At 46.1% G+C, this 23833-nt stretch overlaps 3 protein-coding genes and 1 non-coding gene across 8 annotated transcripts; 2 read left to right on the top strand and 2 right to left on the bottom strand.

Moving 5' to 3' along the window:
* Window positions 1-334: 334 nt before the first annotated feature.
* kbtbd4 (kelch repeat and BTB (POZ) domain containing 4) lies at window positions 335-4994 on the bottom strand. 2 transcript variants are annotated; one of them, XM_060061954.1, is made up of 6 exons: window positions 4331-4994; window positions 4146-4216; window positions 3430-3904; window positions 3015-3156; window positions 2802-2908; window positions 335-2711 (listed from the first exon to the last, which is right to left on the bottom strand). In XM_060061954.1, the coding sequence occupies exons 2-6, from the start codon at window positions 4187-4189 to the stop codon at window positions 1851-1853; spliced, it is 1629 nt and encodes a 542-aa protein (XP_059917937.1). In that variant the 5' UTR covers window positions 4190-4216; window positions 4331-4994; the 3' UTR covers window positions 335-1850. The 2 variants fall into 2 exon arrangements, with proteins under 2 accessions (XP_059917937.1, XP_059917938.1); XM_060061955.1 differs by lacking the exon at window positions 4146-4216.
* Window positions 4995-7677: 2683 nt separating this feature from the next.
* Window positions 7678-11761, bottom strand: ddb2 (damage-specific DNA binding protein 2). The gene is made up of 11 exons (XM_060061976.1): window positions 11649-11761; window positions 11454-11555; window positions 11267-11355; window positions 10993-11184; window positions 10641-10807; window positions 10408-10507; window positions 10120-10297; window positions 9279-9424; window positions 8889-9044; window positions 8246-8291; window positions 7678-8146 (listed from the first exon to the last, which is right to left on the bottom strand). Exons 2-11 carry the CDS (start codon window positions 11476-11478, stop codon window positions 7878-7880), a joined length of 1368 nt encoding a protein of 455 aa, XP_059917959.1. The 5' UTR covers window positions 11479-11555; window positions 11649-11761; the 3' UTR covers window positions 7678-7877.
* Window positions 11762-11821: 60 nt separating this feature from the next.
* Window positions 11822-22773, top strand: kif23 (kinesin family member 23). Of its 4 annotated transcripts, XM_060061875.1 has the most exons (24): window positions 11822-11950; window positions 12064-12127; window positions 12411-12539; window positions 12650-12755; window positions 12929-13065; window positions 13207-13319; window positions 13707-13877; window positions 14070-14102; window positions 14517-14629; window positions 14871-14992; window positions 15110-15212; window positions 15317-15396; window positions 15497-15616; window positions 15698-15854; window positions 16068-16229; window positions 16324-16490; window positions 16936-17109; window positions 18725-18934; window positions 19244-19543; window positions 19900-20133; window positions 21501-21589; window positions 22008-22083; window positions 22180-22250; window positions 22342-22773. In XM_060061875.1, the coding sequence occupies exons 1-24, from the start codon at window positions 11946-11948 to the stop codon at window positions 22355-22357; spliced, it is 2952 nt and encodes a 983-aa protein (XP_059917858.1). In that variant the 5' UTR covers window positions 11822-11945; the 3' UTR covers window positions 22358-22773. The 4 variants fall into 4 exon arrangements, with proteins under 4 accessions (XP_059917858.1, XP_059917859.1, XP_059917861.1 ...); XM_060061876.1 differs by lacking the exon at window positions 14070-14102; XM_060061878.1 differs by lacking the exon at window positions 19244-19543.
* LOC132465308 (Z30 small nucleolar RNA) lies at window positions 14677-14779 on the top strand. Its single transcript, XR_009527541.1, has one exon. It is a non-coding gene; the product is annotated as a Z30 small nucleolar RNA (small nucleolar RNA).
* Window positions 22774-23833: the final 1060 nt, after the last annotated feature.

Here is a 23833-nt window from a genome sequence, read left to right as displayed (position 1 = left end):
CTGCCACCATAAATCTTTCAGGAGTCGTGCCTCCTGTCTGTGTGCGGCCCCAGAGACACTAGGTGCAATTTAAGGTAACCTTAATGTCTGTCCATACTGACAGAATATATATTGGTTAACGAGTCATATTTCATACCTTGCTCATGCACCAAGGCCTGTGATACAATGATTCAGCAGTGTTCAGTACTGGTCCCTTCATTGGGTCAGATTACAATTTGTTCCAATCCAGTGGCTTTGGCCCTACCCCAGACCCGTATTTTGGATTGGTATCTTTAGAATAATTATTAGAACCAAAATAGAGTAGGAAGTATAACATAATACTCATACTACAAGGGAGGTTCCAGGTATCAAAACAAAAGGTTTTTGTTTTATCTTTAATAACTTCATTCTTCAAACTTCAAGAAATTCATGGAGATGAACAAATACTACATAAGCAGTTGCACAGAATGAAGTGGATGTGGAAGAAGTACTGTAACAATATAACGCTAGGCTGCTTTTTACAATAACAAATGCAGCATTTTCTATGTTCCACATTATTTTTCATATTGAACCCATCCATTCATATACACAAAACAAGAACCCATACCCAATGGCACAGAGAGCATGACAACTGGTACGTTATTGGTTATCATTTCGAAGCAATATTTGTGTTTTTCATTCTAGAGCAAAAATAAGACACGTTGAAATACAGGCCCAGTGGACAATGACAAGAACGGCATTGGAAGATCGAGACTGGAGAATGATGGAGTGGTACACCTACCAGCTGCACAAACATACAGCCTACTCAGTTAAATCACCCATGTGCTCATTTACATTTGGAACAGTCCGGATATTGGAAATGATCGTGTCCAATCATGATGTTTTATAGTTTAGCGGAACCCTAACCATGATACTTATTATCAAGCCGTCGTCCGAGTCATACAGAAAAGATGTGTGCTGCTGTCTAATTGAGCTATATTACAACATCCTCAAAACAGACAGCCAAAACATCACAATATTATCTCAAAAAAGTTCAGTCTAACTTGATAAATTAACTTGTACGTTCATGTAAATAGACTAGTATTCATTTGTTTGTACCTGACATGTTCTGTAGGAGAGAGCTGCAGGAAGTAGTCGAAACATGTCAAGTACAAAGATACAAAAGTCTGTTTACATACAAGAACATACAAGTTAATCACAATATTATGAAACTGGGCCCCGTAACCCGATAACGATGCGTTTGTTGGGCAATTGCAAAGCCCCATCGCTATCCTACCAAGACGCGAGAACTGCAGGAGTTCTCTGTGCTTGCAGTGGGTGTTAACCTTCCTCAAAGATCCTGCTAGGAATGAGAACTGAGGAAGTGGAAAGCTGAAATCCTCATGATGTAACAATATCACCAACGTCTATAATTCAAGAAAAGAACATGCATGAACGATTTATAAATTTTTACATGCTTCAATCAAAATGTTTCCCCGCACATTTAAAACACCAAGATCTGTTTGCAGTGTCAGAAATGAATGCATTCTAAAATGTTATTCACAAGCGTTGTTTGAAAGCATTAGACATAGAGACCAAGACTTGACTGGAGACTGCTCTATTGAGATGATGGTCCCTTAATGACAGGAAAACCCAGATATGAGGTTATCAGAGGTTGCTTGTTGCAACTCTTTGTGGGGTTTTATACCTTGTTGGCTGATTTTTTACACCAGCACATTATTATTCCTTTACATATCTAGTCGCATTGTTGAGCATCAATGAAGTATCATCTCAAACCAGGCCGGGAGCAGTTTATTGACGTGCAGGCTCTAAACACAGAGTCCTTGTAATCGAGCAGCCGTGCTTATGCCGTACGCTTTCATTCATTTTTTTCAAGCCAGCACAAACTGCCAGTTCGTGAGGAGGATCTTGATGCCTCTTATGACGGACACCACTGACGTAGCGGGGTTGAACTTCAGTGTGTTGGCGTCCCCTTTCTTGCACTTGTCCCTGAAGACGTATATGCTGCCGTTGCAGCTGGCCACCTTCCACAGCGACGGCACCGAGCTCCACACCTCGGGGAACCGCAGGCGCGTGAAGCTCTCCAGCAGGGGGTTGTAGCACACCAGGGAGTCCCCCTCGGCCACCACGAAGATCACGTCCATGTGGGCCGCCGCGTGCATGCAGCCGGCGAACGGCAGCATGTAGGGCTTGATCTGGCACTTGTGCGTGGCCGTGTTGAAGCACTGGATGAGGCGCGACGGCTTGGTGAAGAAGTCCATGTCGTTCTCCTCGCCGCCCAGCAGGTAGATGGTGCCCCCCAGGTTGACCCCCGCCGCCCCGGACACGGCCGTGTCCAGCTGGCTGCTCTCGGTCCACATGTTGTCCTTCGCCGTGTAGTAGATGACGGCGTTGGACAGCGTGTCCTGCAGGGTCTTCCCGCCCAGCGAGTAGATGGCGTCCTCGCCGGGCACCGACACCATGGTGTGGTGGAGGCGGTCGCGGGGCAGCGGGGCGCAGCGCTCCCAGTCCATGGTGTGCATGTTGCACTTCCACATGCGCCGCGGGATGGAGCCGCCCACCACGTACAGGTCGCCGCCGTGCTTGCAGGCCGCCGTGATCTGGTGGCACAGGCTGTTCTGGCCGCTGACGCTGACGCTGTCGTCCTCGTCGCAGTGCAGGGAGACGGCCAGCGAGTGCGTCCGCGTCTCCTCCTTGCCGATCAGGTAGATGTGGACCTTCTCGCCGATCTCCTGCAGACGGAACCGGTATCACATGTTAGACGCAGACAGATTACGAAGACCTTGAGGAGAGGAACGCCCGTTAAAGGAGATAGAGTTTACCTTGAGATTCTCCCGAAGAACACAAGAAAACTCCTCTCTCTCCACCTTGTTGTGGTTTATCCAGGAGTCGATCGCCACCTTTGGGTTCTGGGAGCTCGGTACACCGTCTGCAGCGCAAAAAGATTGATTTCAGTTCATAAAATAGGATTAGTCAACCAAACGGGCATCAAGAGTATTCAGGCATTCCATTTACCATCAAGAATTAAGGAATACCTTTAATTATGTCCAAGAGTAGACAGAGAGGCATATTGAGGAATTCCTCAGTCTGATTCAGCTGGACCAGGTGGATCTTAGCACAGTGCTTGGCAGCAGTGTACAGTTCCTGGTCACTGTGTCTGTCTGCAAGCCACATCACCTGCAGCCGGATCACCATGAGACAGAGGCCACACAATGGTTATTTTACTAATGAACCATTTAGGGGAAGTGAACCTGGATTCATATGGTGATGGAGCAGGTAGGAGCATCCGTCTCTAGGACTGCTACAGGTAGAATCAATTAAAGAGGATTCAAAATCCAGAACCTTCCGTCTGGGAGTCAAACATCCAAACTGCTAGACTATCCTGCCCTCCCCACCCAGCCAAGGCGTCAATAAGGCCTAAAGCCACCAATGTGGAACCAAATCAATCACCTGTAGGCAGTTCTTGACCTCAACCGTCCGTGAGAGAAACCGGGAGCACTCCTCAAACAGAGCGGTTAACTGGTACATGTCTGCCATCTCGTAGGTGTCCTGCAGGTCCTCTACCCTCAGCTTGATGGTGCCGTGGTAGATGTAGTCCACCAGCAGCTGGAACACGGTGGCGCTGACGCCCTTCAGCTCGATGCTGCGGTCGTGGGACTCCTTGAGGTTGGAGGTGAACATGGAGCGGAAGAAGCTGCTCTGGGCGGACAGAACCAGGCGGTGCAGCTGGAACTCCTTGCCGTCCACGTTGATGGTGACGTCGGCAAACAGGCCGTCCTCCAAACAGAGGTCCATGATGCTCTTGACCACACGGCTTGAGTGGGAGCGGTCGGTGAAGGTGTACCCCAGGAAGTAGTTCTCCTCTCCCACCGAGCCCCCCACACTGAGGCCACTATCCTCAGCTGACTCCATCACGAATATTGGCCTGAGGGTTGTGAAGGTGAATAGTATTATTGTTTGTACGTTCAAAAGGTACCAAGCACACACATTCTCAAAAATTTGAACTCGTCTGCTATAGTATACCAAGTCCCTATAAATCATTTGTTGTTCATGTTTTGGTGAGAGTTGACTTGGTGGAAAGTGAAGTTTAATGCATTGCGTACATGTGCATACAACCAAACAGAAAGAGAATACATGTGATTGTACAGAAATTGTTCCCCGAGTACCTGCTGCGTGCAGCTAACGGCATAGGGCTAGTAGTAGCATTCATTTAGATAAGATAGTGAACGCTGACGGCCTGTAAAATGAATTAATATGATGCCAGTCAATAGATTGTATGGCATTTAATAACTTCATATTTATAAGGCAAATGGTAGTGGTTTACACGGTGAACTATAAATAACTTATTTACCTTTTCTTCACTTCGTAGCTGTGGTCGAAATCGTTCCCTATCACGGATATAATGCACTATCTAGGGTGCTCGCCATTTTGTAGTGGTGTTCGAATTCTCAGTGGTTAATTTCATGCACTATATAGTGCACTTAAAATACCCACAATTTTAGAGTACATACGATGTTCCCTACATGTTACTCCCGTATACCACAATGCAATGCGGTCGTGTTTTTCCGGAGGAGAAGAAGAAGTTGAATAACCGCGAAAACGAATACATTTAATGAGGGAGTCTCCGGCTTTCGTTTAGAAATGTCAACAATTTATTTGGGATTTAACATAGAAAATTTAACATTCAAAATTAATTAAAAAAACTTGAATGAAATGTAACATTCAACATCAATACAACCTCCAGCTTTCCTCGTGAGAGCCCGGTTTGTTTACATGATGTGGGCGCATCTGTCTGCTCACACAAATACCCGGCGCATTTACTGAGGCAAATTACGTTAAGAAATGTTCAGCGTAGCTTCCGAATTCTCGTTTGTTTGTTCCCTATATAGTGCACTATGTCATGAAAACTATAGGCAATAGTGAGTGAGTGAATAGGGAACGATTTCGAACACAGCTCCTATCGTTCATGGATATTTTGAACTTTTACCTGGAAGTAAATCGAGTCGCTGCTATGACTTCTGGCGCCATCTGGTGGTGGAGTCCCCTTTACCTCCGTTTGACTTCTGGCGCCATCTGGTGGTGGAGGCTTCTTACTACAGTTTGACTTCTGGCACCATCTGGTGGCAGAATCATCTGGTGGTTCCCTTACTGTAGTCTGGATTTTAATTTGGCCTGGGAAAGAGTAATGTAATTCAGGCTCCCGCCACATCCAAACCGCATCCACAGCCAATTAGTCACTAATCAGACCTATTCATTATGGGCTCCAAGATGAGGCTCTCAAAAGTAGTTAATACAGTCATTGCGCACATTCTGTTTTTATAGAATTCAATGCCATGAGGGAATTTAGGTGGGCAACATTTTACAATCTGACATTCTAGACAGTGAAATATCGATGAACTTCACAGTAGACCTACCCTAGCATGCTTAAACAGAAGCAGGTGATATATCTGAAAAGGAAAAGCGTGTATTTTAGCCAACTGGCTGCTGGTCCTTTTTTTCCAGAGAGAAAAAATGCACGGCATTCAGGTCTGGACTGGGAAGTCTCAGTCTACTTGCGTGAAGGCAGTGGTGGATGGGATGTAGCTGTGGGTTATACCGACTGAAAAAGGCATTCAAATGATGAAAATGCAATTTAAACTTAGATTCTGCTGCCAGATAGTTTTATGTCTGTCGTTTGGACAGATTTTTTACGGTAAGGGTCGATTCATATTATCTGGCTTTTAGTCCGCAGCCATCATTGTCTTAATACTTTCAATTAACCCATCATTTTATGAACAGTGGACGTGGCTGCACTCATATACGTCACCCCTCGGAGCAGCACATCAGTCGGTGATGCAAACTTCATATATGAGGTGCTTCTCAAGGGTTCAAATGCATTCTGGTGTTCACATTGATTCTATCTAATCTATGGTATCTAACCCATTTTTTCACTGTTTGTACATACTAAAGACATTCGCATCTTTAATTTGCAGTTCTTGCTCGGAGGGGTTGAGATTGACCAGGACAACAACTTTGTCTTGCTTGATAGAGAGATGGCGTCCATGAGGCAGGGTCGGGCTTTTCTGGCTCAAATCAACGACAATATCCCCAAAACCCTGCCCTCAGTGGAGGCCATGCTGAGCACACTTAAGGGTCCGAGGCATCCGTCCAACTCTCGGGTCCAGTTTGACAGCCTCGTCCTGACTATAGTGTACTCAGCACATTTAGCAAAGACCCTGGAAAGAGAAGAGGACCAACTCGCCTGGGCTGGGATACTTCAACGACTGGCAAATGTCACCGTTCAGGAACTGCGGGGCAATCAATCATCCTTTTAACATGACGATATTTAGCATCCCTTATACGAAAGATAGAATTTGTATTTTGTGCAATTATAACGTATAGAACCGACACTTTTAAAACAATGTAGGCCTATGCTGTATAAATAATTATCACTTGACCCTTGGAGAGTCGACACATTACCTATACAGTATTACAGTTTTTCTCAGTCGCTTTGGTACATTTCTCAGATCAGAATTGAAATTCTCGAAACTACCTGTTCAATCTTCACATCATTGTGTCGTTTGTGCAAATCAAAAAAGCAGTTTCTCATTTCTTTGAACAAGTTGCAAATGCTTTGCTACATTCATGCAAATGATTATGTACAATTCTCTGCTCTTTCTTACATTATCAATTGCTTATGTCATGTTGATCAAAATGTATTGTAATGGGTCTCTATTGAATAGTCTCACCCCCACAACATTTAGGCATTAGTTCATTGCATAAGTCTTTCCATGCAAAATGGTTGAACAAGTTGTCATAATATGTCAAGCATATTTCTATACATTTCCATTAGACTTTTTTTCTAAATCTGTCCTGAATTGGTAAATTGCTACCAGGTGAATCTTGACTTTCTCTAAAGAAGGGAAATGTGTGAAGTGTTAGATCAACCAACGATCAACCAGTTTACTGGAATAGCTCAAAGGTGCATCTCCTGAACCATGAACTGGCAAGTATATATATAGCTGGAGCACAACACAATGTTACATTGTCTGAGAATTTGTGGCCCAACAGACAGGAACGTCAGGAGGTGTAGGATGACTGCACTGTAATTCCTACAGCAATGCATGTACAGTTTACCCTAAGGAGATTTTCCTATGTTCACATTTCTAGCAATGAATGACATGGTCTGTCAACAAATTACAGTACAAACAGTCAAAGTGTAAATGTGAATCTTGTCCAGTCTCTTGCAATCAATCTCCCACATACACTAAGGTGTAACTTAGAATTTACAATAATTGTCTTCAAAACTTTAGCCATGGTTTACATCAGAACATCCCTCCAGAGTACACTGTTATATTGACAACACGACGAAGCAATTTGACTGTCTTATCCGTACACAATGACACAAGGACTTGTTCTTTTGATGGCACTGACATGTTCATTGACACAGGTATTTACTTTTGAGAAACGAACTAAGGATTTTGAGCAAAGACTTGCTTTTGCATGAAATCCATGGTGCTTCGCTATTTGTACGAATTGTTTTGAGAAATGCACTTACCGTTTTGCAAATTTCAATTCTGATCTAAGAAATGGACCAAAGCGACTGAGAAAAACTGTATTTCAGTTGCTTGCAATTTGCAACCTCGCTACTAGATACCACTTAATGCTACACACTGCAACTTTTAACATGCTTTCTAAACATAAAATAATAATCAAATCATCAAATAACCTTTTATTTAACAACAGTACAAAAAACATAAAAGTATACAATAGAATTTGTTCGCCTGTATAACCTTAGGCTTAAGTGAATGGACAAATCCCTGGAGAGCGCTACAACCTGAATGATCACATGTACAAGAACATCCGGTACCTTATATACAAATAAACAACACCAATCAGCATCTTCCATGGGTCCGTCTTTACTTCTTCTTTCCCCTCTGTGCTTTAGTCTTCACCGTGCTCTTGGACCTGGTCTTGGCCACAGTCTGTGTCTCTCCCTCCTCCAGGGCAGATCTCTTCTTCCTCAGCCTTGCGTCCCCAGCCGCAGACCTCCCGTCCCTGGGAGGTCGCGGCGGCCTGCTGCCCCGCTGGCCCCTGGAGCTCGTGGCCCTGGACCCCTCTCCCTCAGTCGGCTCACCGCGCTCCCTCCATGGGGAGCCGTCCCACTTCCACACCAGGATGTTGCTCCCTGCGGTGCACACAGCCACCTGGTTAAGCACAGTACGGATGCACCCATGGTTCCGTGTTTCTGAATGGAATTCAGGTTTCAGTTTCAGTTTCAACTCACCCATTCCAGAGGCTATGACATCACCTCTCGGGTTGAATTTGTTGACCTGCAACACATCATTAAAGTACAGATGTCGAAAGTGTCGTAATATTAATCGTAACTATATAATTATATTAACAAGGTTTATATCATTACTAGTCAATTGAAAAGGAATTTGTATACATTCTCCTAGGACCTAGAGGTAGTTTTTATTTGCACTGAAGCCACGAAGTCTGATACTGAGGCCAAACTACTCACTATTTGTTGTTTAGATTCCTTTAACTGTCTTGCTGCCTTGCATGCAGCCTTGCAGACATGTCCACTTCACCCATAGTGTATTGCAAATTAACTTGGTCTCTCCCACCATGGCTGACTTTTGCCCTGGCCAGTCAGAAACTCTCCTCGATGGTCACTCCCCCTCACCTTTGTTTCCTTTGTTGTTACTGCCCACAATGTGAACGTTTCCTTATAACAATTATGTATACCCATTGTCTCATGGAATGCTTGCTTGGTAAATTGCTGCCTGTATCTTCCCATGATCATGCTCTAAAATTAAATCAAATACTTTGCCGTCAAGCAAGTGTCCAAAAATAATTGATTCCTTATCAGACAGTAACAGAGACACTTAAAGCCCAGTGCTCTTGAACCTATCTAACATACTCACAGGGATGATCCCAGAGGCACTGGGATCTTGCATTTGGCACACCAGCTCTGCTGTGTTGGCATCATACACGTCCACACTCCTCACATCCCCGGGGCAGACTTTATCGTTTGGATAGCGGCCAACCACGATGAGGTCGTACACGGGGTGCCACGTGGCCTGTGGACGTATGGTTGGACATATGAGAGCCACGCAGTGAAATAAGACCCGTGTTCAGAATGTTTCAACCCCCTGCCGACAGTAAGATTCACCCCCAGCTGTTCATTAATCACATGTATGTTTGCCAGACATGCAGTCGCTTTGGAGATAAACTTCTGCTACGTAACTTTATAGCAAACAGCCACTGCGATTACTAAAACCATGACAGATGATATTGTTGGGGGGGGAACCCACTTTGATGGGTGTGAGATGTTGAAATTGCCGGTGTGGGTGTTGGATGACATGCTGTGGTCTGGACCAATCAGAAGAGCAGAAGACCCGGATCTGGTCTCGCTGGTCAGTGGTGAGCAGCTTTGAGCAGTCAGAAGGGTTGAAGTATGCTGTGGGAGAAAACAAACAGTGCTTTCTTAAAGGGTTGACATCATGCTTTTTCAACTTTTTCCTTTGCTTTAGAATGTTACATGATGTTCGTATACATGTTTTTACGTCGGCTAAGCTCGAAAAATTAAGTCTGAGCCAGGGGGAGTCTTCGCGCCCAACGAGAACGACCCTCAATAAGCGCGTGAAACAGCTTGTTTGCTGTCAAACTTTACTTCCGTAACGGTGTGATGTCAGTGGGAGTGGGAAGTCGCGCTTCCCGGCAACCCGTAATGATCACGACCAATCGCCACAGAGTGGGCGTGCTGACCAATCACAGCAGACTGGGCTACTCGGGAGGGGGACCTTTAAGCGACATGATACATGTCAGAATGTTTTTGAAAAATGCCAAATTTGCTTTTGCTAAAATGAACCGTGTGAGAATAATAAGGGCCATTTTAACATCGTCATGTAACCCTATTCTAGTAGTACCCCCAAATGCAATTATTAATCCTAAAAAAGCATGATATGGGATCTGTAAATAAAGTCGACCTGCACTGTTACTTTCCTATTGCAGCCATTTGATCAATTAGAGGACATCTGAGCTGGAAAGAAAACTCATCTGTCAATCGCTCCAGGGACATGTTCTCTGTTAATTCAATTTATTCATGTCAATCTTTGTTTTCATTGTACATCACTTTCCCATATTTGAATGTACCTGAGTTCACAGCCCTGTCATGTGGCATCTCATGGAGGAAGCTTTTCTTGTCCTTTATGTTTCTCAAATCCCAGAGTTTGACTGTGTGGTCCACCGAGGCAGTAACCATCAGCCAATCACATCGGGGATTGAACTCTGCGTGCGTCACTTTAGCTTTGTGCAACTTGTCGCTAAAGATCTAGGATCAAGCAAACAAATGTGTTTTGATAGCTAAAAGAGGACATTGTTACAGGAGCACATACATATATTTATTATAACATGTTTATATTTTATTCTGGGGTTCTTTACTTTTTGGCCTTCCAGACTCAGTAATGACAACTGTCCAACATTGTCCCCAGTCACCAGCATCTGTCTGCTGACAGACACGTCTACACAGCAGTACCAGTAGCTAGAAGGGAAGACGTTGCCATGTTTAAACCGAGAAGTGCTGTCAAAGGACACGTCAATCTGGAAATACACTAAATGTCTGAAAGTATTTGTAGCATAAACAAACAGCCTTGGCGTTTGATCTCAAAGCTCACCAGACATCGTGGTAGTCATGGCTACAGTCTTTAGTGGTGGACAGGACGGTGGACGTGCAGCGCTCAAAGCTCCGCAGCGACAGAGTGCCATCACCAGAGGCTGTGTATACCTTGGAGAGGTCCGTTGGACAGAACTTCATCCCTCCAATGAAGTCTCCAGCTCCTTTCTGGGCACAACAAGACAAATGCATCATTTTCACAGAGGAATTGCTCCTTCTCAATTGCTATCTCTAGCACCCCCATCTCATTAACGATGAGAAGTGATGAAATGATTCTACACAGTGGCCTAGGCTGATATGTAGTGTGTGAATTGTAAATGATGACCAGTGACCACAGTTTATGCCTTTCTCACCCCTTGAATGAAAGTGACCTTGTTGAGGCCATCGAAGTTCCAGAGCATGATGTCCCCGCCCTTGGAGCCCACAGCCAGGGTGGTGGGGTGAGTAGGGTGCCATTCAAGCACAGTGATTCTGCGGTTAAACGGGCTGGCAGTTCGGTGGAGACTGTGGGACTCAAGGGAGCGAACGAATGGTTCCTGGAGGCACTGAAACAGCAGTTTTACAAGATAGTGACTGAGACTGCAGTGTCACCTTGGAAAAATCACCATCCATGAATATAAATCTTACCTGTCGAATTTGGGAATGGAGGCTTTCCCCCAGAGTGCTCTTATAAATGTAGTGCAAGATGCTTCTGGGCCCGCCTCTCCTGTAGGTTCCTGATAAATAGTTTGTAGAGGAGTCGTTGAAGGAAATTTTATTAAATACTGCATATAGTTTTGGCCGTATACGCTATACCTGAGCCAGCAATACATACCTGCTTTTGTGGTCTTCCCCGTCATATTGCGTACTTTCTTTTTAGCAATATTTTTTCGCCCGGAATACAATGATTCACTTCATTTTACTTTTCATCTTCTCTCTGTGGAGTGTAAGCATCGTTGTGCAAAAAACAGTTATAAGTAGTTTTCGAAGATAAAGTCAATCAGAAAATTAAATGTCAAATCAAGCTTACGTATGTCGTTGTATGTCGCTGGAAGAACCCCCTTGTTCCTGGACCTAATCGTACACGTGACGTGAGTACATGTAATGTTTTGTAACTTGTCGTGTGGTACCGTTGATGAACGGTAGGTGGCAGTGCTACCGTTGAATGCGCACCTTTTTTTTTCCGGAAATAACGGCGGAAACATGTGATCGCCTGTGGTCGAATATGATTGGATGAAACCGATCATTTTGAAATACGACGTTTAAGTTCTAGGCGGCGGTACCGGGAAGCTTGTTGAGTAAACAAGACCGTAGTTAAACGAGAAACATGATGTGAGTATCACCTCTTCTTTTCAAACAATCGACTATTTTCAATCCTTTATTTAACGCAGATTCTGAACCAAAACACATACGTTTTCCTTAATGTTCAATCTTAACTGTTGCAGGAAGGGAAGAACCGCCCGCAGACCTCAGAAGAAGCAGAGCAGCAACGAGAGAGATCCAGTGGGGGTGAGTCCTACTTTATTTCCCTTATTTTCACACAGAAGGAGAGGGATCTGAATATCTTTGTAATGGTGTTGTTGCCTTGTTTGGCTGTATTTAACTGTCTGACTGACATGAATGTCTGGACAGCACTGAATCAGATTAAGTGATTCTTCATGGTATTGTCGAGATAACGGCTGCGGTGACGACATTTTGTTTGTCAATTGGATGCCAAGATACGGTGTCCTGTGGTAAAATCAGAAGTCAACATTGTATCCGAACCAGGCTAACTTGCTTGTCTCCGTGCCAGGTGTACTGCCGAGTGCGACCTCTAGGTGCGGATGATAAGGAATGCTGTGTTGAGGTGATCTCGAGCTCCACCGTTCAGCTGCATACGCCCGACGGGCTCAAGGTCAATCGTAATGGAGAGTTCAAAGAGGTATACAACGCTGCGTGTTCAAGTATTGAGTATCAATATTCAAAACTAGTGTTATTATTTTTGAAAACGGTACTGGACACATTAACAAAAAAATTATATTTGTTCTTCAGACACAATACTCTTTTAAGAAAGTGTATGGCATTCAAACATCCCAGATGGAACTGTTTGAAGACGTGGCAAAACCTCTTGTGGATGACCTGGTCCGTGGCAAAAATGGTGAGGGACTCGATAATGGAATTATCTATATTTTTTGACGTCTACTTCTATAATTTTTTTCTGTTGTCATACACTAATCAATGAGCAAAATGCACTTTTAATATCCAAATGGTTCTGATTTTCAGGTGACGTAATATAATGTACTTTAATCTATGATATTTTCTGTGTTCCAGGGCTGCTATTTACATACGGAGTTACAGGAAGTGGCAAAACCTTCACGATGACTGGCTCCCCAGGCCAGGGGGGTCTTTTGCCCCGGTCCCTTGACATGATCTTCAACAGTATCGGCCCCTACCAGGCAAAACGATTTGTAAGGCGTTAAACAACAACTTTATATTGGTTTAACATGATGAATATTCAAAAGTGTCGATGTAGTTCTTGGTAATAGAAGGTGCTTTCTGCTTTGCATTAGTGACTCTATTCATATCTTCTTTTTCTTTCCCCCTCCAAGGTTTTTAAGACGGATGATAAGAATGGCCTGGATGTACAGAGTCAAATCGATGCATTGTTGGAACGCCAAAGGCAGGACAACATTCCCTCTGCTCCCAAAACACCCTCATCCAGGTTGGTAACTATTGGAATCAGTTTATTTTAGTACATCTTATTACACACAAGAATAAAATTCTTAGGCTTGGTTCCTCAACAGCCACAACGCAGCAACAATGCAAGATAAAGTAAATGGAGATAAGTTAAAAAATAAGTTGCAGCGATCATAATAATGATAATTACGATAATAATAATAATAATAATAATAATAATAATAATAATAATAATAATAATAATAAAAAAGTAGGTAATAAGTTGAGGAGCTAAAGCAGTGGTCATAAGTAATGAGGTATAAAGTGTTCGAGTGGTAGTGGTACTAGCCACGGTTGACTCACGAGTCCCGCTGTGTGGGTGCTGGTGCTCAATGGTGAACCCCTACTAGTCTAACCTCTACCACGTGTTCAGGCAGAAGTTGGACCCTGAGTTTCGGGACATGATGAACCCAGAGGAAGCCTGCAGGTCAGAGGGGGTGGACGAGGACAGCAGCTATGGCGTATTTGTCTCCTACATCGAAATCTACAACAACTACATCTTCGATCTGCTCGAGGAAACGCCCTACGACCCAATCAGACCAAAGTAGGTTCTTGCAATGGTAACAAATTGGAATAAACAAATTCATTATTATTTAAAGACCATTGTTTTTAGAATACCTTAATGTGTAAATGTTTTAAACATTTCTAAGGCTGTTTTCGTATTGAACTTTAGTAAATTCAGTTATATTTCTTGGTAGCCTAGTTGAGGGAAACATATCTTTGTTTTTACTGTTAGGTGGAATGGAGGTACCCCCAACACTGACTTCATGTACGTGAAGTGTGAACCCCCCCCCCCCCCCCCCCCTCTAGCTTCCCAGTGTGTCTGTCTGTGTTCCTGTCTGTTTGTCTCTGACTCGTCAGATTCGTCAATGCTTGATTTGTGGTCCAAAAGCTGTTTGTTAGCAAAGCTTTTAAATCAATTCCGATGGCTGCAATGTCCCTTACTGTTGACCTTAATCAACGTCCTTCACACCGATGGTGGCAGCGCCCCCCATTACCCAAATGCTCCCCCTTCCTTCAGTATCAGCCTTCATCATTGCATGACTTCACCTCTCCCTCTCAGTGGCTGCAATCAAGTTATCCCGTTGCTCCCCTGCTTCAGTACATCATCGATCAGCTTCGTAGTTGAAGGTGCCTGAGAAGTGGTTCTGCTATTGACTGTTCGTCCTCGTCTCTCCTCCAGACCACCGCAGTCCAAAATCCTCAGAGAGGACCAGAACCACAACATGTATGTTGCTGGATGCACAGAAGTGGAGGTCAAAACTACCGAGGAGGCCTTTGAGGTGTTCTGGAGAGGCAAGTCAAGCAGATGTACAATGTGCTTCAATATAATAACCCTCACACTGCAGTGATGATCCGTATTTCGGACCTGGCATGGCTCCTTGCCCCCTTGCGGGGTGGCGCTCTGGCCAGGGAATGACATGAATCTATCTTCTCTCTGAGCAGGCTAGAGGCAGGAATGAACCGGTTTAACGAGGCCAGCTTGACCGTACGTCTGTGAATACACGTGATTGAAAAGTGTGTTCCGCCCCCCCAGGTCAGAAGAAGAGGCGGATCGCCAACACCCAGCTGAACAAAGAGTCCAGCCGCTCCCACAGTGTCTTCATCATCAAACTGGCCCAGGCGCCCCTGGACGCAGACGGGGACAACATCCTTCAGGTGAGGTCACGTCCGGAAACCCCCCGGTCCCCTCTCTGTTGGGACCAGGCCCGCAGGCCTCGTAGGAGGTGGTGGTGAGACTGTAGTCTGATACCAACGGTCCCTGTCTCTGTCCAGGATAAGAGCCAGGTGGCGGTGAGCCAGCTGTGCCTGGTGGACCTGGCGGGCAGCGAGCGCACTAGCAGGACCCGGGCCGATGGCAACCGCCTCCGCGAAGCCGGTAACGTTCCTCCCAAACCAACAGGCTACTCCATTCTGGGGGGGGGGGGGGGGGGGGGCATGATGATGATGTAGGCAGCATTGTTACAACTTGGTGCTTTGCAGGTAACATCAACCAGTCCTTGATGACTCTGAGGACGTGTATTGAAGTCTTGCGGGAGAACCAGATGTGCGGCACAAACAAGGTTGGTATTTGAAGCGATGCCTCTGAGCATCCATGCATCCATACGATCTCTGTGTGTGTGTCCGTGTGTGTTTATTCCTGTGTTCTTCTGCCCCCAACAGATGGTTCCCTATAGGGACTCTAAAGTCACCCACCTCTTCAAAAACTACTTTGATGGGGAAGGCAAAGTGAGAATGATCGTGTGCATCAATCCGAAGGCGGAAGACTTTGAGGAAACCATGGTAATGTCCTTTCTTCCTCCATTCTCTTTGCCGCTTTCTTACTCCACAGGTTTTATTTTGATGTCCTGTCTATGTGCACAGCTGGTGATGCGCTTTGCGGAGATGACCCAGGAAGTGGAAGTGGCGCGGCCGGCCGACAGGCCAGTGTGTGGCTTCGCTGCAGGCCGGCGACAGAGGAACCAGGCCTCTAAAGACGACCCCGCCCGCAGGGTCGATGAGCGGGGCCCAGCAGACCGAGGTGACTGCCGTGGCACACTATGGTTGCGTTTTATATTCCGGAACGTGTGTGCTGACTGACTGACTGACTGACTGACTGACTAACTGAGATTTAGAGCATAAAGACCAAAGTCAACTCGGAAGAAGGTAGCGAGCACGAGAAACCAAACGACAACGAAAAGAGAGACGGTGGCCTTCTGAGCAGGCTAGAAAGGTAACATTTGTTGTCCTCCAGACTTCACCACCACCCTGGGCCAACTGCTGCACAGCATGCCCCCGCTGCCCTGCTGTGAGCTGACGGACCCACACGACGACACCACCCTGCCCCGGGTCATCGAGGCGCTGGAGAAGAGGCAGCGGATCAGGCAGATGATCATCGACCAGTACAAACAAGCAGGTGGGCTCGGAGGGCCGTAGGGGCTGGTGTGGACACGTCTCCCCGCCGGGTCTGTCGACAGCTCCGTCACTCACCGATCCTTCTCCCTCCTCAGCCAACGTGATGAGGTCCTCGCTCAAGGAGCTGGACGGCAGCCTCTTCAACAAGGAGGACTTCATCAACAAGCAGAATGGGAAGCTGGCGGAGAAGGACCGGCAGATTCAGAGCCAGAGGGCCGACATGGAGCGCTTGGAAAAGAAGACCAAGATGCAAGAGTACAAGGTGCGAGGACAAACTATTGGAAATGTCCCTTCTAATAATGGTTTGTTGTTATGTGGTCTCAGCCATGAAACCGGTTGTATGGATACTAATGCAACTGATGCTTAAACTAGTAGTTTCCCAGGTTCAGACCAGGCCAAAGGTTAATGTTTTTTACGAGAGTAGCTAGAAGTCTGCAATAGTCCCATCCGACCACCTTCGTGTCTACTAGCAATAACTAGCTGTGTACCTGCCACTTCTTCAGTGGACATCCGTTGAACCAGGTTACCAGGACACTTAACTACCTAACATATTTCTGAGGGGAACAAGTGAATTGACCCTCCTGGATTCAATATGTGTATCAATGTTTTCTCATTTCGCTGTCCTGTACGTATTACTGCCATGACTCAAAGTTCCCACCCGGGATCAGAGTGCGTTTCGGGTCTAATGTGGTCCGTCCCTGGTCCAGATCGAGGTGCTGCAGAAGACCACCAACATCTACGAGGTGGACAAGCGGTCCCTGCAGCAGGAGCTGGAGACGCGGGAGTCGCGGCTGAAGAGGGAGCACGTGGACAAGAAGCGGATGGAGCAGCGGATGCAGGGCATGGTGTCGGACACACAGCACAAGTGGGAGAAGGAATGCGTACGTAGACGGCCTCCCTACATGGGCCCTGCTCCTCCCTCTTCGTTTTTACACGTGCCTTGACCTTGTTGCACGTTTAAAGGGGTGTTATGGTCACCAGCTAACCACAAAATCTGCCCTTCCCTGTGCCGTAGTGACATCACGAGTGGGCGTGTCCACCTAGATGAATGATTGATAGAACAGTCTACAAGCCTACCCAGTGGACTGTAGCAAATGTTACTTATCAATCCATCATAGGGTAAAGCCCAGTTCAGACCAAAGATTTACCTTGCAACTCGTAACTCCTTGCGACGAGACGGGCTACGACGTTCTAAAACTGGGCCGTTCACACTGGCTGCAACGCGCGCTAGGTGGTTTCCCTAGCAACTGTGAACGCTCTGGCACAGCTGAGAGCCACAACAGCATCATTTGCGCAGGTTAGGTTAGATTAGTTAGGTTTGCGATTTAGTTAGGTTTGCAGGTTAGTTTTAGTTGTTAGGTTAGTTTTATTTTTATTTTGCTTGAGAGTAGGCTAGAGTTACTGTGTTTTGTCATTCTCCGGATATCGGATATTTCAATCAGATATTTTTACAGTACGGTACTGGGACGGAGTAAGGCCGTGACGTACAAGTTGTTCTGTGCTGTGATTGGCTGAAGAGAAATAGTTAAATCGCCGCGTTCTAAAACTGGACCTTGCGATTTGACATGTTCAATCTCTGGCGACTCCTTGCAACGACCCGTTCACACCGCCCCTGCGACGTTCTAAAACCGTCTCGTTGCAAGCCGTTGCAAGGTGAATCTTTGGTCTGAACTGGGCTTTAGGGTTAGGGCTGGGGGAACACGTGAGGTGTCACAGCACAGGAAAATGCAGATTTTCAAACGGCTTGTAATGGCTAATCACACTCGCATAGGGTTGCCGCGGTGTGGACATTTCCACACCGAGTAATACGCTTGTGTCAACACCGGTATTACCGGTATAAACCGTATTAACTTTGAAACTATAGGTCAACCGCCATCTTCTCCGTCAACTCTCCTCTCACACTCGGTGACAGCGGCTGGCAGCGCGCCAATTTTCGGCGTCTTATAACGTTCTATATATAATAGTATAATATAATTTTATAGATCATAATATCACGGCCAAAAGCTCTGTGCGCCTCCGGATGGCCGTAGTGCGGGGAGCTCATGTAGGGATTGGGCTTCGCGGGGTTTGTTTACCGGCGTTGCTATGGTTACCGGTGTTGTAAGGAAGCGCGTCAATTCTCCGCGCGCCAATTCTCCCGTACAGAGCAGAACTGTGGCCTATTCTACGCATTTTAATTTTCTTAATAATAATTATATTATTCAGTAAATTCATTTTTACTGAATTTGTTTTTTATTGCTGAAAAAAAAGAAAAAAACTCGGTGGTGCCGGTGTGCAACACAGAGTAAGCGGTGTTGGCCTGAACACCGGTAATACCGTATACCGCGGCAACCCTACACTCACAACTGGTGGCATAATATCACCTCTTTAACAACCTGCACTATGTACGCTTTCCCATGAGCAGCATCTGGTGACCTTCCCCCATGTCGGGCGTCTGACGGTTCCTCGGGGCCCCCCCAGAGCTCTCTAACGCTGTGTGTCTGCCGCGCTGTGCAGGAGCGCCGTGTCAACGCCAAGCAGCTGGAGATGCAGAACAAGCTGTGGGTGAAGAACGAGAAGCTGAAGCAGCTCAAGGCCATCGTCACAGAGACCAAGGGGCCCGCGGCCCCGCCCACCGACACCCCCCAGCGGCAGGCCCGTCCTCAGCGGCCCCACCGCGAGGAGCGCCTTCCCGCCAAGAGATCTGCGTCGCCCTCACCGATGCCCGTAAGTGCTCCTCCCCTCTGATCCAAGGAGCTACCATGCAGGCTCTGTCACCAGGCTCCCGATGACCGCCTGTCCAAGGGGACAGTCACATCAGCTTTAAGCCTACCATCAACGCTTTCATTACATTAGTTAAAAATTCATATTGTATTATTGTATGTATATCTTTTGAATTAATATTACTAATCTTGATGCATATTGTCCTTTTTAAAGTGGTCGTGTCACGATGAGACTATTGACTGTTCTTCCGCATGTTTACTCACTATATTACTATGTTACTAACTACTATATGTACTGCGTGTGTCCACCAAGACCCCCCACCACCACAGCCAGGTGGAAGCCCCCCAGGTCAGGCCAGCGACAAGGTCAGCGGTGAGGTACCAGACTAGGCAACAGACTAGGCGGCAGACTAGGCCTCCCTCCCCGACCAGCGGCTCCACTGAGCCCTGGTCCTCCTGTGGCTCTGCGTGGGGGTCGGGTGCGGCCCCGGTTCCCTCTGAGGACCCCCCAGCGGGCAGGCCGGCCAGGTGCTGTGATCGGGAGGCAGTGGAGGAGGCCGGCTCACGCTCGCCCCCCTCGCCGTGTACGGTGGCTCAAGAGGGAGCTTGCTGGGTCAGTGCAGTTGTAGTGGCAGAAAGCACACAAGATGAGACAAGTTGTTGATTGGAGGATAGTTTAGTCATGTTTGTTTCCCTGAAGCAACATGAGTCACATGAGGCAGGGCGAGATCGAAACATTCCAAGTGTAGCTGGATGAATCACAGACAAAGGATACTAAGTTCAGTCAATACTGAAATGTGTTTCCTACCCTCACGTTAACAACCTAATAACCCAACCTTGACGAACCGTGTTTTCTAACCGGCTGGCTGTTAAACAGGCCTCTGCCCCTCCTGGTAACTGCCCCCCTCTGGTAACTCTGCCCTCCTGGTAACTCTGCCCTCCCTGCTCCGTGGGTCTTGTGTCGAGCAGACCACCACGCCTGTGCGTGCGCTTCACCGGAGGTCGCGCTCCGCTGGCGGGGAGAAGTGGGTGGACCACAAGCCGGCCTCCAGCGTGGACCTGGGCACCATGCTGCAGCCCAGCATCCCCAACTCCATCAAGGTCTCGGCCGCCAGCGAGAAGGTCCTGTCCAAGTGTGACCGCTACGTCCTGACCCACCAGGAGGTGGCCTCCGACGGGGAGATCCAGACTAAACTCATCAAGGTAATCCATGAGTGCACTTAAACGAACACTATCCGCACTCACTAAGTGCGCTCATTTTCCGATGTCAGTGTTGTTCCAAATCGAATACTCCGTGATGACAGAAAATAACGATCACGACTGCCGCCGCGGCTCCTCCCCCGCAATAAACATCCCGCTTTGAACGGTGAACTCTTTACGCCTAACTGCTATAAAAAGCTATAAAGACTACAAAAGTAGTATTAATGCAGGCTATGTGGAAGATGCGCCGACTTCGGCTCAGCCTGGCTCCGCCCTCTTCCGCTACGTAGCTAAGATGGCTGCCGTTGAGTACGAAAAGTGTACGGTGATCCACACTTCGCGATTTGACCGTTTTGAGTCCACCATCCGGGTCCTTTCAGTCCACTTATTTTTCGCCCGATCTGAATCGGAACGCCCTACGTACTCAAACTTAGGCTAGTAATTACGGATAGTATGGATATTGGAACACGGCACTGGTGAATGGCTGCGTCCTGGTGAATGGAAGCGTCCTGGTGAATGGAAGCGTCCTGGTGAATGGCTGCGTCCTGGTGAATGGCTGCGTCCTGGTGAATGGCTGCGTCCTGGTGAATGGCTGCGTCCTGGTGAATGGAAGTCCTGACTCTTAAACCTGTTTATTATACTCACTACAAGGCGCTTTCAATTAATGAAGTTCATTGTACGATTATCACGCACCATCAGGCTAACGGTCATCGGTTCACACCCCTAGTCATCACCTTAGATCGGTTCCTTTAACCGAGCTAAGGTGATGACTACGAATGTTAACCGATGACCGTTTGACCGATGGTTGACCGTATCAAAGTTAACCGATCAATCTTGTCGGCTAAAAAAATTTTTGGGGTCAGTGTGGAGTGTGTGTTGGTTCCACTTCACACAAAAAGATGATCAGATGAGGTGACTTATTGGAAGTTGCCCAATCTCTAGCCCACTATTTAATTTTTCCTCAAGTCTTAATTATTCCCGCATGCGAGCGGTAGAGAATATGAGCTCTTAATTATTATGGACATTACACTAAACGCTATAAGACTACAGTTAGCCTTCTCATTCAAGATCTTTTTGGATGAAGTGAAAAAAATTATCCCTCACGCTCAAAGTCGGAGGTAGAACGGGAGAGAGATGAGCAGAGTTACGAAATAGCAGCCGGCTGGCGCGGCTCGAAATGGCTGTTATTTCAAATTGCACATTTTAATCTGATCGGTTAACCTGTATTAACCGTGTTACTGAGGCTCAGTGGGCGGTCAAGAATATTTTGCCTTTTCGCCATCCCTAGTGATGACAGGCTGATGTATAATCCGTCACCCTGATCAGCTCCATGACTGAGGCAGCACCCCCACTGTGTGTTTGTGTTCCAGGGCGAGGTTATTAAGACCCGAGGGGGCGGTCAGTCGGTCCAGTTCACCGACATCGAGACGCTGAGGCAGCAGCTCACCACGGCGCCCAGGTAAAGACATCAGCACCCTGAGATCACCGCCATCGGCTGGTCCCCTGACCGGCCTGCTTACGTCTTCTAGAGGAGAAGTTTGGCACGGTCATGAGACAGAATAACGTGATTGAAGAGAGATGGACGTAACACAAACCTTGCGGCGGTCTTTTTTGGACATTTCTGGCACCTTCAAGATTTTCTTACCTGCCGAAAACTTTGCATATTACGGCGTTGCGAATACTGTGTGACTAGTCGGGAATTAATTGTGTGTCATTAGTCAGCAATCAAATTTCAAGGGTTATCTACTTTATGTAGACCCAACTTGTCTGGTCCAAAGGAACGTTCAATGACAAAGTGTAAAACAAGTCGGCCAGCTGGAATAAAATTGACTTATTTTGAAATACGATGCCTGCTTTACTCTGTCGCTGTCCTGCAGCCGCAAGAGGAGGTCCTCCGAGGGAAGTCCTCAGAGTTCAGACCAGGGCGGGCAGTGGACCGATGTAGAGACGAGGGTAAGAGGAGTGAGACGTCGACCGGCGGTGGAATGCTGTGTAATTCATGGTGATTTCCGGGGCGCTGTATGTGACTTCTACTCTCCGCCCTCCTAGTGTGCTGTTGGCGTGGAGATGAGGGCCGGCTCCAACATGGGGCCCGGTTATGAGCACCGAGGATTTGTCAAGTAAGCAGCTCTCTCCCTCAGTGCAACATTAAGAGAAGTGGTGACTGCGTTAAAAGGAATTGTTTCATGGTTTTATGCCGTTTCTTTTCAGACGGAGAAAGCCCTGAAGTGGAACTCCTCGACCTGCTGACCCTCTCCTGTCTCAGAAGTGCAATAGTGGAACTCCTTACCTTTTTTTAGCTCTTGTATTCTTATCTGTATGATTACTATGTTTTTTATTTGCAACTGTATGTTGGTCTGTATACCAAAGTGTGAAGAAAAAATGTTATTTAAAATGTTACTCAATCGATGTGGCTAAAATATAAGTCATGTTTTTTTTATATATTTCACTTTATCAACTCTTTCTTTCTTGGCACATAGGAATTAAGTAGATTTTTATCACGACAGACCTGGTATAAATGGTCTTTGTATATGTTTTTCTTTTCTACGACTTTTTTTTATATCAGCTATTTGTACAACCAGCAGGCTGACTTTGCATTGCCATGTTGCAGCGGATAAAGGTGTTTTCATCCTAGAAAAAAGATATATATTGCTGATCTTGAGCTACAAGGCTGGTTCAAAATAAATGACCTCCTGTTTTGATATCACTGTTGCAAGCCTTTGATTTTTATCATTGCAAAATATTTGTATCTTGCTGTAGTTAAACTGCATGAAACGTTCCACAAACACGTTTTCATATTTTGCCTTTCAACATGCAAATTTACGGAAAAGGATAGGTCCACATGTGATCTTCGTTTAAAGTCAGAATTCTGAGTTTAATCTCAGAACTCACAAAAAAAAGACACGTGGCTCTCAGCCTCATCCGTCTACGGAACCCCTTCGAACCATGGCTTCGAACATGTAAAAACGTGCTAACATCCGACTTCCTCTGTCAGTGCCTGCCTAATATCCTTTGTGTCATAAAGTGAATCTCGCTGAACTTGGTTCCTTACAGTAGGGGTTCCCAACCTTTATTGTTCCAAGGACTGTCATATTCATATAACACATTGGAGGGACGGTGATCAATTTGAATGCCTTAATTTTAAGATTTAAACAAAGGATACATGTTCAAATTAAGGAACTTTCCTTCTTCGGCCTGTGAGATGAAAGTGAGAATTCTGAGAATCCCTTGTGAAAACGTACGAACAGGTTTAGCATTGGCGACAGTTTTAATAGCCTATCTATGGTTGTTGGAAAATAACTAACGATTATTAATTTACATTAGGGAACTATTCTAGTTCTTGATCCCAGATGAGGATCATTTATATGTATTTATTAGTACACAATATCGCACTAATAAATAGAAATGTTGATATACAACATGCCAACATTAGACATAACGTCATTGAAGCTGTACATAATGCCGGGGATTCCACGGCTATCAGGCAGTCCTCACAGCTGTATGTGGCGATGTCCAGCCACTAGATGGCGCCACTACACCCCTGTTGGACTTTCATTATGGAGAAATGAGGCGCTGCAGCTGTTTTCTACAACGCTGTCACAAATTTTTTTTTACGTGGAGGATTGTTATTTTCTAAAATATTATACAACCAATATATTGTAACTAACTTATTTGAAGCAGGTTTCTCTTTATTTATCAGTGG

The sequence above is a fragment of the Gadus macrocephalus genome, chromosome 9, assembly GCF_031168955.1.
Source record: "Gadus macrocephalus chromosome 9, ASM3116895v1".
NCBI classification, from domain to species: Eukaryota; Metazoa; Chordata; class Actinopteri; order Gadiformes; family Gadidae; genus Gadus; species Gadus macrocephalus.
Note: the sequence above shows the minus strand (reverse complement) of the source record. Positions and strands in the feature narration are given on the sequence as shown.